At 38.9% G+C, this 16,422-nt stretch overlaps 1 protein-coding gene across 1 annotated transcript in view; it reads left to right on the top strand.

Annotated features, from left to right (window-relative positions):
- SCIN (scinderin) overlaps positions 1-16,422 on the top strand; it is a 79,653-nt gene that overhangs the window by 56,599 nt on the left and 6,632 nt on the right. Inside the window, exons 10-15 of the mRNA XM_065884218.1 lie at positions 591-681; positions 5,913-6,083; positions 9,345-9,522; positions 9,822-9,943; positions 12,752-12,829; positions 14,522-14,582. Of these exons, the coding sequence (XP_065740290.1) occupies positions 591-681; positions 5,913-6,083; positions 9,345-9,522; positions 9,822-9,943; positions 12,752-12,829; positions 14,522-14,582 (701 nt within the window). The remainder of the gene's footprint in view (positions 1-590; positions 682-5,912; positions 6,084-9,344; positions 9,523-9,821; positions 9,944-12,751; positions 12,830-14,521; positions 14,583-16,422) is intronic.

Raw genomic sequence — 16,422 nt, 5'->3', positions numbered from 1 at the left:
AAGACCCGATTCATTGATCCTTATCTGGGTCACTGGTAGTTTAGCTTCTTTTACGGTTTTATTAAAAATTCCTTTAAAGAATTGCTAGAATGACAAAATGGGGCTTCACCATTGCCTACTTCTGACGATTATTTTCTTGATTTTTCTGGGGCCACACATTTGTTACTATGATCACCAAATATTCATGGAAAGATAAAGTACTTCTAATATCCAGCCTAATAGATTTGGCTCGTATTCTACTTAAATGGATTATTTTCACTGTGAAGATGGTTTCCCAAAATAGGCACCTCCAACTTGAAATCAGACAGAATTGACTACTTAGCGGAGTAATTATGGTACTAAAAATGGACCTATGAAATGGAGATTAAAGATACTTATCATATGTAGTTCTAAACAATATATGGGATAGTTCATGGCTCAATGTTAGTTAAGTACTTTAAAAAAACAATAACTTCTATGGCTTTATCATGTCAAAACAGCTGGTTTCTTCTTGATCTTTCATAATAACTTAAGTTTCTGCTTGAAATGCCTACATTAGAAGATCTTAAAACTTAAATACAAACTAATTTATTTTACTTTGGTTCCACCAGGCAAGGAGCAAATGCCACGAGGGATGAGCTGACGACTTCCGCATTCCTGACCATTCAGTTGGATAGATCCCTTGGAGGACAGGCTGTGCAGGTTGGGTTATTTTTACCCCAAAACTTATACAAGTTAAAGTTTTCTTAGCCCAGTGTCTAGTTAAAACCCTTTTCCCAAGTTGGGATGGGAATTTGATGCTTTCTAAATATTATATTTTTTTCATTTTAGAATTTAAATATTCCTATTCTCATGCCATACTCGTTCTCTCAGATTCTGGAAAAGAGGGAGCAAACAAAATTTAAAAAACAGAAACAAAAATAAACTATTAACAGATTTAAGAGCCCCAAAGAATCATTCCTTTAGAATCATATCAGATCAATGATAGCCACTTGCTATTAAAACTGTTCTACCTGAGTTATCACTCCCAGGTGATCACTTTCACGTTTTCACATCTTTATAAATATGTAATGGCTTCTTCAAAGGTAGAAAGTAATTAGAAAAGTAAGTCCAATACTTTAGTACATAAAAACTGAGATGTGGAGAGTGAATTTGGTCTTCCAGCTATTTTTCTTTCCATCTTGGATTTTAGTTCCTAAATAAAGCAAGTTAGACCTAAATTTAAAGGTGCATATTAACTTTTTAAAAATAAACTAACTGGGCTTCCCTGGTGGCGCAGTGGTTGAGAGTCCGCCTGCCAATGCAGGGGACACGGGTTCGTATCCTGGTCTGGGAAGATCCCATATGCCGCAGAGCGGCTAGGCCCGTGAGCCATGGCCACTGAGCCTGCGCGTCCGGAGCCTGTGCTCCACAACGGGAGAGGCCTCAACAGTGAGAGGCCCGCGGACTGAAAAAAAAAAAAAAAAAAACTTTTTAAATTGTTAATTAACAAATTAACAACACGATTGAATTCTGTAAATGCACTAACTCCCCATGAAGTTCCCCATGAACTATTACATTCATTTCTTTTTTTTGAATTTTATTTTATTTATTTTTTATACAGCATGTTCTTATTACTTATCTATTTTATATATATTAGTGTATACATGTCAATCCCAATCTCCCAATTCATCCCACCACCCCCACCACCCCTGCTTTCACCCCTTGGTGTCCATACGTTTGTTCACTACATCTGTGTCTCTATTTCTGCCCTGCAAACCAGTTTGTCTGCACCATTTTTCTAGATTCCACATACATGTGTTAATATATGATTTTTTTAAATCTCTTTCTGACTTATTTCACTCTGTATGATAGTCTCTAGGTCCATCCACGTCTCTACAAATGACCCAATTTCATTCCTTTTTATGGCCGAGTTATGTTCCATTGTATATATGTACCACATCTTCTTTATCCATTCGTCTCTCGATGGGCATTTAGGTTGCTTCCATGACCTGGCTATTGTAAATAGTGCTGCAGTGAACTGTGGGGTGCGTGTGTCTTTTTGAATTATGGTTTTCTCTGGGTATATGCCCAGTAGTGGGATTGCTGGGTCATATGGTAATTCTATTTTTAGTTTATTAAGGAACCTCCATACTATTCTCCATAGTGGCTATATCAATTTACATTCCCACCAACAGTGCAAGAGGGTTCCCTTTTCTCCATACCCGCTCCAGCATTTGTTGTTTGTAGATTTTCTGATGATGGCCATTCTAACCAGTGTGAGGTGATACCTCATTGTAGTTTTGATTTGCATTTCTCTAATGATTAGTGATGTTGAGCAGCTTTTCATGTGCCTCTTGGCCATCTGTATGTCTTCTTTGGAGAAATGTCTATTTAGGTCTTCTGCCCATTTTTTGATTACGTTGTTTTTTTTTTAATATTGAACTGCATGTGCTGTTTATATATTTTAGAGATTAATCCTTTGTCCATTGATTCATTTGCAAATATTTTCTCCCATTCTGAGGGTTGTCTTTTTGTCTTGTTTACAGTTTCCTTTGCTGTGCAAAAGCTTTTAAGTTTCATTAGGTCCCATTTGTTTATTTTTGTTTTTATTTCCATTACTCTAGGAGGTGGGTCAAAAAAGATCTTGCTGTGATTTATGTCAAAGGGTGTTCTGCCTATGTTTTTCTCTAAGAGTTTTATAGTGTCCGGTCTGACATTTAGGTCTTTAATCCATTTTGAGTTTATTTTTGTGTATGATGTTAGGGAGTGTTCTAATTTCATTCTTTTACATGTAGCTGTCCAGTTTTCCCAGCACCACTTATTGAAGAGACTGACTTTTCTCCATTGTATATCCTTGCCTCCTTTGTCATAGATTAGTTGAGTATAGGCGCTTGGGTTTATCTCTGGGCTTTCTATCCTGTTCGTTGATCTGTATTACTGTATTTGTGCCAGAAGCATATTGTCTTGATTACTGTCACTTTGTCGTATAGTGTGAAGTCAGGGAGTCTGATTCCTCCAGCTCCGTTTTTTTCCCTCAAGATTGCTTTGGCTATTCGGGGTCTTTTGTGTCTCCATACAAATTTTAAGAATGTTTTGTTCTAGTTCTGTAGAAAATGCCATTGGTAATTTGTAGGGATTGCATTGAATCTGTAGATTGCTTTGGGTAGTAGAGTCATTTTCACAATATTGATTCTACCAATCCAAGAACATGGTATATCTCTCCATCTGTTGGTATCATCTTTAATTTCTTTCATCAGTGTCTTATAGTTTTCTGCATACAGGTCTTTTGTCTCCCTTGGTAGGTTTATTCCTAGGTATTTTATTCTTTTTGTTGCACTGGTAAATGGGAGTGTTTCCTTAATTTCTCTTCAGATTTTTCATCATTAGTGTATAGGAATGCAAGAGATTTCTGTGCATTAATTTTGTGTCCTACTACTTTAACCAAATTCATTGATTAGCTCTAGTAGTTTTCTGGTGGCATCTTTAGGATTCTCTATGTATAGTGTCATGTCATCTGCAAACAGTGACAGTTTTACTCTTTCTTTTCTAATTTGTATTCCTTTTATTTCTTTTTCTTCTCTGATTGCCGTGGCTAGGACTTCCAAAACTATGTTGAATAATAGTGGTGAGAGTGGACATCCTTGTCTTGTTCCTGATCTTAGAGGAAATGCTTTCAGTTTTTCACCATTGAGAATGATGTTTGCTGTGGGTTTGTCATATATAGCCTTTATTATGTTGAGGTAAGTTTCCTCTATGCCTACTTTCTGGAGAGTTTTTATCATAAATGGGTGTTCAATTTTGTCAAAAGCTTTTTCTGCATCTATTGAGATGATCATATGGTTTTTATTCTTCAATTTGTTAATGTGGTGTTTCACATTGATTGATTTGCATATATTGAAGAATCCTTGCATTCCTGGGATAAATCCCACTTGATCATGGTGTACGATCCTTTTAATGTGTTGTTAGATTCTGTTTGCTAGTATTTTGTTGAGGATTTTTGCATCTATGTTCATCAGTGATACTGGCCTGTAGTTTTCTTTCTTTGTGACATCTTTGTCTGGTTTTGGTATCAGGGTGATGGCAGCCTCGTAGAATGAGTTTTGGAGTGTTCCTCCCTCTGCTGTATTTTGGAAGAGTTTGAGAAGGTTAGGTGTTAGCTCTTCTCTAAATGTTTGATAGAATTCACCTGTGAAGCCATCTGGTCCTGGACTTTTGTTTGTTGGAAGATTTTTGATCGCAGTTTCAATTTCATTACTTGTGATTGGTCCGTTCATATTTTCTGTTTCTTCCTGGTTCAGTCTTGGAGGGTTATACCTTTCTAAGAATTTGTCCATTTCTTCCAGGTTGTCCATTTTATTGGCATAGAGTTTATATTCATTTCTTGAATGAAATATTTCTAAGAACTGACATCATCTATGTCATTTAGTTGATCTTTCAAGTAGTGATTACCAAATCATGCAAAAACTTTGAGGATAAGGTCCTGTGCCTTATAAATTCTATATTTCACAGTTAAATATTTGATATACCCAATGAATGAATTTCCAGTGTCAGCCAATTGAATCCTAAAATGGCAATGAAATGGTAATGCTTAGTTTCACCACAAGATGGCGGTGGTTTACAACAATGCATAAATAAAGTCCTGAATTGCTGTTTTAAACATTCCTTCGTAGACTGTATTAACAGTACTGAAAAATTTTCAATTTACCTTTCTATCTCTTATTTTCATTTCACAGGGGAGAATGGGCCTTAATCAGTAGCCCTCTTTCTTTCATGTTGGCACTTGATGTTTTCTCAATGTTATGGGAAATGCTAAGCCAACGGCAGTTTTAGGAGCTCTTAGCTAACCTCACCCATGCTTTGGGGTGTGACTCAAAAGGCGTTTTAACTCGTTACTTGCTTATTTGAATGCCTACTGGTTGAAAGATATTTGTGGAGCTAGTTACTTTCAGTGCTCCCTAGGCTTCCCTATGATGGTATGTGCATCAGCATTCCCATTCACTTGGCTTCTAGAAAAAGACAGACCAGGGTAGGAGAGATATTTCAACTTTAGCATAGGGCAAATAATTTAAAAAAACAGGAGAGTGACACAAAATTTGAACTCTTTATGTAAATACATGCATCAATAGATTATGCAAGGGATAGGAAATTCGGATCTGATCCAGTATCTGTTGTTAAACTAATAGGTGAAATTAAATAACTTGCCATTTATTTTCTTCCATTTCCTTATCCTGAAAAGTCCTGATATTGTATTTTAAAAACAGCTTATATTAAGCAAATCTACTAGTACCATTTCCATAGGTAAGCTAAAAAGTAGAAAGTCTATTCTGTTTATTTTTGTCAGTTTTTGATGTTTGGATTGAAATCTTTACTCATCCCCAGATTACGATGATTTTTTTCATCTTACAGTGGTAGGGATGTAAAAAGAATGAGTATACTTTCATGTTGTCTTATTTTTGGAAGAATTTGAATGAATGCACATCTCCTAACCTACTGAACGAGATCCAAAACACGTGAGAGACAGGTATACCCCTAAACATCTGGAAAGCTTGGTGCCCTTGTAAAAAAAGAGTGATTTTCGTAAAAGACGGCATACATCAGTGTTTCGTTGTTTTCCCCCTTTTGGAGATGTAAATGAACAGACTTGAAACTTTGTGCTTTCTGGAAGCAGAAAGCGGTGCAGTGTGGTGCTGTGTCCCCCGAGAAGGTGCTGTGTCTGGAGTAACGAATGGTCCCTAACGAATGGAGTAACAGAGGAAGCTCTGTTTGATTATCATTAACCTATATTTTCTGTTGATTCATCGTTCCTCCGGCTCTTGACTTTTTATATATTTTTTTTGACTTTTTATATATTTTTAATTTTGTTTTCAAAGAGAAAAATAAGGACGCCTTTGGAAATACGGCCTTCTTTCACTGCGCTCTTTATTAATTTCTTTTATCCCCGCCGCCCCCAGATCCGAGTCTCCCAAGGCAAAGAACCTGCTCACCTGCTGAGTTTGTTCAAAGACAAACCGCTCATTATTTACAAGAACGGAACATCAAAGAAAGGAGGTCAGGTGCCGGCCCCCCCAACACGCCTCTTTCAAGTCCGAAGAAACCTGGCATCGATCACCAGAATTGTGGAGGTAACATCATGCGTTCAGTAAAACCTGCCCTGCTCATGGGCTTCCCAGTGGACCTGAGCCATCAACAAATACTAGTCTTTAAAAAAATTGGCAAGTAAACCCCCTTTATTTCTATAATTAATCCAGCGTTCACCATAAAAAATATTAAAAGCAGGAGAATCAAGTAAAAAGTTAACTTCAGATACCAGGCCTCTCATATTTTTCAACTAGCTTATAACAAAACAAATGAATTTTAAGAATAATGTAACAAATCAAGCGGTCAAAGGTGTGAGGCAGCTTAAGCTCTGTCTTGAAAGGCCTGGGGGAAGATGGATTGAGGGTGATGGTCAGGTGACCACACTAGGAAAATTCAAGAGGGAGGGCCGTTATTTGTACAAGTGTGAGGACCATGGAAAGCAAGTTTCACCACACTGGGCCGGAACCATAACTCAGCTGTTAAGGCCACACAAGCTGTCTCTGACAGCAGCTGTGAAAGAAGTCAAACCCCAGATCACAGTGTCAGACCACAAGACCACCAGGTATGGGCAAGGCCAGCGGCCCAAGTTTTTAAATGGCTGAGTGCTTTGACTTCAGGGAGGATTCATCACACTTCATAACCCGGTCACCTTAGTCACCGTTGAAACCCAAGTGTCCCAAGTCACCCCTAACTGCCCTGCACTCTCTGTATGTCCCCAAACCTGGACCATTTGCCAGGTTGTTCAGGTGAGCCCTTAAAACCAGGTGGGTCACAGCATCCCTCCCCCCTCAACCTGTTCTCTAAGCCACCCCGCCTTCTTGCTCCATGGCTGTGTTCTGAGGACGCAGATTCCCATACAGCCTTCTCAAGTGGAAGTTGTATTTTCCCCCAGTGCCCACTGACCAGGGACCGGTGGTGGGGTCCCCTCCTTGCTCGACCCTTGCCCTTTTGAGTTCTTCTTATCCGTCTCCTTCCCCCATCCCCCTGTGCTGTCGTCTGCTGAGCTCCCGGTCCGGTCCTTCCCCTCTTATTGTTTGGTGGCTTCAGTCATTGTCTCACCGTCTCCATCACTTTGGCTCCTCTCATCCAACAGTTGTGTCTTGACTCCACTTCATCTCACACTTGTGGTCCTGTACTGGACTCCACTCCGTCATCGCCTCCTGCCCCTCCAGCCGGATGGGCTTTATCTAGTTTGCCAAAGCCCTGCCTTTCGCCGTCAAAAGCCTCATGTCTGACCCCGCTTTTCTCAGCCTCCTGCTAGCATTTGCTAGAGCCACCCTTTTCTGTCTTCTCAGAACGCTATCTTTTTACGAGGCTTCTGGAACCCCTCACTTAGCAGGATTTCTTCCACACTTGAGGGCCACTCTTCTGAAGAGTATTCTCACTCCCAACCAGCTTTGCTGGATTCTCCTCCTCTGCTCGTCCTGTAAGCTCTTGAACCCTCCGAGGCTCAGTCCTGGCCCTCTTCAGAGTGATCTCATTCAGTCATATAATTTAAACGCCATTAGGTATTGATCTCATCCAGAACATTCTGTGCATGGATTCTCATGTGTTCAATTATGACTACTTTTTTTAATCTATCAAATGGACGGTGAAGCCTTCATCTACAGGCCCTCTCAGTTGATTTCAGATGCAAGAGTCAAGGAGAATCGTTATGGTCCTGGTCTCTTCCCAGGGGGTACTTCTTTAGGGGGCATCATGAGCTTCTTGCGTTGCAGATTCTTTGTTTTCTTGCAGCCTCCCAAACCAGCCTTTGCATTCCTAGCCTCTCTGAAATGCGCTAGTCGAAACATTGTTTATAAGGCTTTCTGTTTTCATCTCCTGGGAGGCTAAAGCTTTCTTATGTTCTATTTTGGAACTACCACCAGGATCCCACACCAGTCTGGGTATGGACCTCTTGTCACCTGTCTCTCCATCATCCAAGCTCTTTCCTCCGAACCAGTAAGGAGACATTTGGATTAGAAATTGGAAGTCATAGTTCCTGTAAATCTCCATCATCACATCTGATAGATTCCTTTGAGCTTGGTCCATGGAGCCTCCTTCCTACTGAAAGAGGATGATAAGCACTTCTCTGAGTGTTCCCAACACCTGGGACACATCTTTAAAATTTCCAGCAGCTGTTCATTGCTCCTCTAGTGCTCTCTCTGGGGACAGGGTCCTGACGAGCCTGGTGAAACCCAACTCTCCACATGGTTGATGCCTTCCTCTGGCAGCTCGCCACAGTTGGTCAAACGGCATCATTTGGACAGCCGATCGCCAGCTCCTTCTTGAGGCACTCTCTTCACTTGCCCTCAGGACACCACACTCTTGATTTCTTCCTCTCTCATGGCTGCTCTATCACAGTCTTGTTTCCTGGTTCTTCTTCATCTCCCTGTTAGCACACCTCACATGGAGTCCCACAGAAAGTCATATGCATACTGTCACAATCATACAATCCTGTAGTCAGACAGAGGGTCTCAAAGAGGCCAGTGCAGAGACACAAAATGACAAGATCATAGATGCAGTCAAAGGCACAAGCCCATCGTAGGACCTCAGACTCACTCCCAAGCCTGAGACTCCGCACACGCCTTGTCTCTGCCCCGATGCTCCACTGTCAGCCTCACCCTCAGGCTGGAGTCTGGTCTCAGCCAGGTGCCTCTCACTCACTCTGTAGCCACACTGACTGGAGCTGTGCTCCTCTGGCTCATCCCAGACGGTGTCCACAGCTTCTCAGTTGAAAGGAAGAGGGTATGTCAGTGCTGTATTTTTAACCCCCTATAAACAGTCTCTTATAATTTGAGCTATAATTTATCTGAGCCTGGAGAACCTTTCAGTGAATCAATGTTATTATCTCTTTGTCTGTATTAGATATCAGTCCCTGTTTTATGATTTTTCTGTGTCCCTTGGATTATTTGACAAACCTCTTTAGTGGAGGGAGAGAAAAACTGAACACTGTGCTTTACGTTTATCATTTGTGAATATAAACGTATATTTCTTTTCAACCTCTTTCCAAACATCAGTTATAGCCCATCCTCCTTCTTGTGGTCTCTTTGAATATTATCCTTGTTATGTATCACTTAAGTTTGCCTTATTTTATTCTCAGAGCCTTGTGCTACTGTCTTCGGGCGGGTGAGCGTAAGTGACACAGCGCAACGTGCTCCTAATGTTTCTAACCCCCTGGGCGTATCCTGGTGCCCCCTGAATTAATATCCTGGGTCAGGACAGAAGTCTGTAGGCGGTTTGGCACTGTCGCAGCTTCCTGGACATGTTTATTGAGGGAGCAGCAATGAATTTACATCATTGTGTTCTTTTTCTTCATACTCTAGGTAGATGTTGATGCAGAGTCATTGAATTCCAATGATGTTTTTGTCCTGAAACTACGACAAAATAATGGCTACATCTGGAGAGGAAGAGGGGCCAGCCAGGAGGAGGAGAAGGGAGCAGAGTATATGGCAAGTGTCCTCAAATGTAAAACCACGAGGATTCAGGAAGGCAAGGAACCAGGTGTGTATAGGTGAGGCCAAGGACACTAGCCAGAACTTATATTTGGCATGCTTGCTAATCATGTAATTTATTTATTTCTGTCATAAATAGGAACTTTGTAATGGTTGTAGGACATTAAGAACCCATTCACTAGTTGCAAAAATGGGTGATGGTACCAACTATATTTAAGTAACTTCTCCTGCTCTATTTAAGTAACTTCTTAACAGTGAAGTTGAAGTGAGATACAATTATTTGTTACGGTAAAGCAGTACCGACCATGTGCTTCTGAAAATGCACTGGCTAACTTGTGTTTTCCACAGAGGAGTTTTGGAATTCCCTTGGAGGGAAAAAAGACTACCAGACCTCTCCCCTGCTAGAAACCCAGGCTGAAGACCATCCACCTCGGCTTTACGCCTGCTCCAACAAAACTGGAAGATTCATTGTAAGTGTCCCGTGAAACCCTGGGGTGGAATCAGCAGCAGTGGGAGAGAGAAGCCTTCTTGTGTGGCTCTAAAGCGTCCCTGCCCTGATTCTCAGTTTTAGTTTACCTGCAAACCACAAGTGACAATCTTTGCTCCACGCAGGGTTGGTTTAAGAGCCAGTGACGTAATGGACGTGAAAGCATCGGAATACTGTAATGTACTGTATTAATCAAGCTGCTCTTAAATATATCAGCTACTTTGCACCAGTGTCAGCATGTGGTCATTTCGGTATGAATATGCGTGTGGTTGGATTTGCTTATTTAATGATTTGATGCTTTCTGTACGCAACAATAGTGGTTTCTCTGATCAAACTATGTAAATTTTACACTGCAGTTTCCCACGGGAATAAAAAGTTTCACCATGTTGATGGAATAAAAAATATTATGGAAATATTATGATCCTTGGGCAGGAATCACAGAAAGCTATATACACACCTGCAAATTAACTGAAATCAGCAGGAGTATTTTATGTCATAGTCCCATTCACAAGCTTTGAATTCTAGGCAATTCAAAGTATTTGTGTACAAGAGTGATTGTCTACGGGTCTCTAAAATATCCTGGGCTGTGGCCCCTCATCTCAGTTTAATCAAAAATTCTGCTTTTTCTGTTTGACATACTAAGTTTTTGTGTAAATCTTTCATTTAAAGAACAAATTCCTTGCCTATAAAATCTGAACTAAAGATTTGGTCACCAAGTCTTAGTAAATACAAGCTTTACTTTTCAATGCACACATGACAATTTAGTAAGTATTTTCCCAGGTTACATTGCATGCTTGAAATAAAATGCTTTGAAGAAGAAACTGCTCATGTGTGAACCACACTTGAAGCTTACATGTGATTTGACCTAAAAATTAAAGATTTAAATGGTGGATTGTGATAAATATTAGGCACCACAGTTGTTCACCTACTTTGCAGGAAATCCATATATCTTATAAATTTGCTGTCAGAAAAATCTGTTGTTTTAAAATCTTTTTTTTTTTTTTTTTTTTTGCGGTACGCGGGCCTCTCACTGTTGTGGTCTCTCCCATTGTGGAGCACAGGCTCCGGAGGCGCAGGCTCAGCGGCCATGGCTCATGGGCCCAGCCGCTCTGCGGCATGTGGGATCTTCCCGGACCGGGGTACGAACCCGTGTCCCCTGCAAAGGCGGGCGGACTCTCAACCCCTGCACCACCAGGGAAGCCCTGTTTTACTCTTTTGACTGCTGATTTTATATTGCATCCAAACAATGGCTTTTTCAGCATATGCTCCTATAATTTCTTATTAGTATTATCTACTAATAATGCTGTAAATAACATGTTTGTTTCCAATGGAGATATATGTTTAAAAAATAACACCTAGGCTTTGTTCTTATGTTAAAAAAATCTATTAGTTTTTGGGTTTTGTCATTCACATATTTAAGAGAAATATACTTTTCCTTTACACCTACTCATTTTCTTGTTTGATATTTGGAACGCTAATCCCTTCACATTTTAAGGAAAAGGAGTGTTACTAACAAGTGTTTGATCTCATCATCAGAAAGCAGGCTTTAGACATGTAGATTCATACAAGACAGAGCCTATTGGTTAAAAGCACAGCTTTTAGAACCATTCTGCCTGTTTGATATCACTTACTTGGCGATATTATTTACTGGCTGTGTGACCCTAGGCTGGTTACTTACCCTCTCTGTGCTATAATTTTCTCATCTGAAAAATGGGGATAATCCTAGTACCTACTTCATAGGGTTGTTGTGAATATTAAATTAGTTGTTGCATATAAACAACAGTGCCAGGCATGGAGTAAGTGATATTTAAGGTTTTCGCTTTTTTTAAGCATTACGTAATTGGTAATTATTCTGTAAAAAGAAAATATAAACAAATTTGCCCGCTGTAAATGGTTAGTGTTTGTTTGTTTTTTGTGTAACAGTCTCAAAATGTAATCAGATTACAACAAACAGGTATTATCATGCTTAGGGGGCTTCAGGTTGGGGTCATGCCTCTTCTTCCCAGGACAGAGCCCAGGAGCACAGGAGGGCCCCTGAGTCGCATTTGCTAGTATGACAAGGGCAAGGCCACAGTCAACTTCACCTGCAGAGTCACACAGTAGAGGGAAGGAGCAAACCATAATCCAATCTACCATACCTTCCTAATGATCAGGGGGGGTTTCATCCAGAATTCTTTTTAAAAATTTGAACTTTAGATTAATGCATGCCTGCTGGTAATGGGTGCATTAAACTAACCCTCCCCATTACCCTTTAATGTTAACTACGGAGAACACAATTTAACCCATTTAAAATAAAAATAATGAAGCTTTGCATATGGAATATTGTTATAATATCATCTTATGGAAAATGATTGATTCATAAAGATGACCAGACTTACTGATTTTATTAAAATAATCTTGACCTACAAAATGAAAGACGATTTAATACCCAGATCATAAACTTAAATATCTTTAGGAGCTAGGAAGGAAACAGAAATCTGTGAAGCAACTTGTCATAAGGAAGTGGAATTAGAGACAATTGTGGCCAGATTGACTGTACATGGTCTCTCTAAGGCCATATGCAATGTTTATGTTAACCACTGTCCTCCCCAAATAAGACACCCTGAGTTTGTGATACCTGATTAAACAGATAAACAATTATTTAAATCTTTAACTGCCCAAAAGGAAGAAAAAAATGGCTACCAAACTTTTCTTTTTGCTATGCTCCAAATAATGCAAGGCATTTATATCCTGTATATTAGAAAAATCACTGCTTAACTGCTTGGTTATAAAGCTTTTTTATACATTTCAGGTTGAAGAGGTTCCAGGAGAGTTCACCCAGGATGATTTAGCAGAAGATGATGTCATGTTACTAGATGCTTGGGAACAGGTAAGAGAGTGGAACAGGAAGAGAGTGTACTTATAGTTGGGACCTGACACAAACTGCTTTGAGAAATAGCAAGTCTAATAATAAACGGACCCATGGATTTAGGCTGTATTTAAAAGAAACTCTCCACAGTTTGGCAAAAAATAAAACCAGTGTGGCAAGTTGGTTTCTGAATATGGAAATAATTCCACGGCTACCATCTTTGGCTGTATAGTTTTGGCCAAAAAAACCCCTACTTTTCATTTATTTGTAAAATTCACTCATTCCTAATTTATTCATACATTCATTCATCCACTCATTTAAGTAATAAATGCATTAGTTGGTTGCAGTGCATGGGGGGTACGATGCCTCAGAAAGACCAAAATATTCAGAATTTCTCTTGAAATTTGACAAGAAATCCTAGGAAACCCCTTCCCTGGGGAAGGAATAGACACAGAATAGTTTTGAATCTACACAGTAAAATATATTACTGTTATGTATATATCTTTATTTGATAGAAAATTAATGGCGATTTTATATGTCACATCTGTTAGTTGTTTTCTCCTGTGAAAGGGAAAAATAAATATATTAGGAGCTAAATCGTATAGAACAATTATAAAACACTTATCTGAATTAGGCCTAGTCTTAGAGTCAACCACAGAGACTTGTTACTTTTAGGTTTGTTCTTACTTGCTAAGTCATTCAGTTATATTACAACTTAGCTTCTTGGTCTAGAATTACCATATCTGAGTTTGGGATCTAGTCACAGATTCTCCCTAAGTGAATGGATCACTTATTTCTAGATATGAAATTTAAAACCTTATGTCAATAAAACACCTTTGTGTATTTAAGAATTATAAGAATGTTTCCTTTTTCAGAAGAATTTAATCTTTTCCATTTGTAGTGAGCTCTGTTGCTTCCATAATCATGGATACTTCAGAATATTTCCTGTACTACATTTCATTTGTTTTTCAATCATACTTTTCATCTACATGGCCATGCTGTCATGGTTTGTTCTGTGCCTGCAAGCAAATATTCTAACACTTTCAGTATGCATTAGAATGTAATCAAAACTAATTTGACCAAAATTTCTCTGCCAACAAGTGATTTTAAAGTGATTTAAATATAAGGGAATTCAGGAGAATTTGTCATCATTGAAGCAGAAAACCTACACATTTGACAAGAAGGATACATACAGAACATATATCTGTTTTTAAGAATCAGTATTTAAATATTAAACATTATAGCACTTTTACCAAAGTGTGACAGGATACAATACCATAGGACAAGAACCCTAGGACTAAGTTAGGGGATCCTAAAGGGAGTCTGGGGTGCCCACAAACAAGCTACATATGGTTCCCCCAGGATAATAGTATGGGGATACTGACTGCCTTACACACCCCAGGGTTGGGTGCAAAAAACCAGCCAATGTGTGGTTTTAAGGAAAGCTCACTTAATAACTAGAAAATACTATATAAACTTAAAATACCAGAATGTGAAATCTGGAGTCAAACTGGCTGGATATAAATTTAGGGTCTCTTAGTAAGTGTATACATTAGGAAAGTGATTGAACCTCTCTGCACCTCCATCACCACACCCCTGACTTTGAGGTTGCTGTGAAGATTAAGTGGGATTGTATGAGAAGCACTTTGCATACGGCTTGCACAACATCTACACTCCCAAAACAATGTGTATTATTATTGCTTCATTTTTCAGATTTTTATTTGGATTGGAAAAGATGCCAATGAAGTTGAGAAATCAGAATCTCTGAAGTCGGGTAAGCTAGATCCCATAGGGAATTATGACAGTAATTCTGAACAGGTGTTACCAAGTTCCTGACTTCTCTTTTCACCACATCCTCCAAAACCACATATCAAAACCAAGAAGAATCTTAGCTTTCATCTTCAGAACTGAAGAGTAATGGAATTTTTTTTAAATGAAGAATTTCAGAAAAGGAACAAGAAAAACATATTTTGTTATCTAATTTAGGATGTAATTATATCAATTTATTCTGAAAATTTCTAATTCACTTAAACACTTTTTTATTATGGAAATAGTAAAGCCTCCATAACTGTGATAACTTAGATTTTTTTAAACATCATTATTGGAATATAATTTCTTTACAATGGTGTGTTAGTTTCTGCTTTATGACAAAGTGAATCAGTTATACATATACATATGTTACCATATCTCTTCCCTCTTGCGTCTCCCTCCCTCCCACCATCCCTATCCCACCCCTGTAGGTGGTCACAAAGCACTGAGCTGATCACCCTGTGCTATGCTTCCCACTAGCTATCTGTTTTACATTTGGTAGTGTATATATGTCCATGCCACTCTCTCAATTTGTCACAGCTTACCATTCCCTCTCCCCATATCCTCAAGTCTATTCTGTAGTAGGTCTGTGTCTTTATTCCCATCTTGCCCCTAGGTTCTTCATGACCTTTTTCTTTCTTAGATTGTATATATATATGTTAGCAAACGGTATTTGTTTTTCTCTTTCTGACTTACTTCACTCTGTATGACAGACTCTAGGTCCATCCACCTCACTACAAATAACTCAATTTCGTTTCTTTTTATGGCTGACTAATATTCCATTGTATATATGTGCCACATCTTCTTTATCCATTCATCTGTTGATGGATACTTAGGTTGCTTCCATGTCCTGGCTATTGTAAATAGAGCTGCAATGAACATTTTGGTACATGACTCTTTTTGAATTATGGTTTTCTCAGGGTATATGCCCAGTAGTGGGATTGCTGGGTCATATGGTAGTTCTATTTTTAGTTTTTTAAGGAACCTCCATACTGTTCTCCATAGTGGCTGTATCAATTTACATTCCCACCAACAGTGCAAGAGGGTTCCCTTTTCTCCACACCCTCTGCAGCATTTATTGTTTGTAGATTTTTTAATGATGGCCATTCTGACCAGTGTGAGATGATATTGCATTGTAGTTTTGATTTACATTTCTCTAAAGATTAATGATGTTGAGCATTCTTTCATGTGTTTCTTCGCAATCTGTATATCTTCTTTGGAGAAATGTCTATTTAGGTCTTCTGCCCATTTTTGGATTAGTTTGTTGTTTTGATATTGAGCTGCATGAGATGCTTGTAAATTTTGGAGATTAATCCTTTGTCAGTTGCTTCATTTGCAAATATTTTCTCCTATTCCGAAGTCTGTCTTTTCATTTTGTTTATGGTTTCCTTTGCTTTGCAAAAGCTTTTAAGTTTCATTAGGTCCCACTTGTTTATTTTCGTTTTTATGGCCATTTCTCTAGGAGGTGGGTCAAAAAGGAATTTGCTGTGATTTATGTCATAGAGTGTTCTGCCTATGTTTTCCTCTAAGAGTTTTATAGTGTCTGGCCTTACATTTAGGTATTTAATCCATTGTGAGTTTATTTTTGTGTATGGTGTTAGAGAGTGTTCTAATTTCATTCTTTTACACGCACCTGTCCAGTTTTCCCAGCACCACTTATTGAAGAGGCTGTCTTTTCTCCACTGTATATTCTTGCCCTCTTTATCAAAGATAAGGTGACCATATGTGCATGGGTTTATCTCTGGGCTTTCTATCCTGTTCCATTGATCTATATTCCTGTTTTTGTGCCAGGACCATACTGTCTT

Source organism: Phocoena phocoena, chromosome 9 (assembly GCF_963924675.1).
Source record: "Phocoena phocoena chromosome 9, mPhoPho1.1, whole genome shotgun sequence".
In the NCBI taxonomy this organism is placed as follows: domain Eukaryota; kingdom Metazoa; phylum Chordata; class Mammalia; order Artiodactyla; family Phocoenidae; genus Phocoena; species Phocoena phocoena.
Note: the sequence above shows the minus strand (reverse complement) of the source record. Positions and strands in the feature narration are given on the sequence as shown.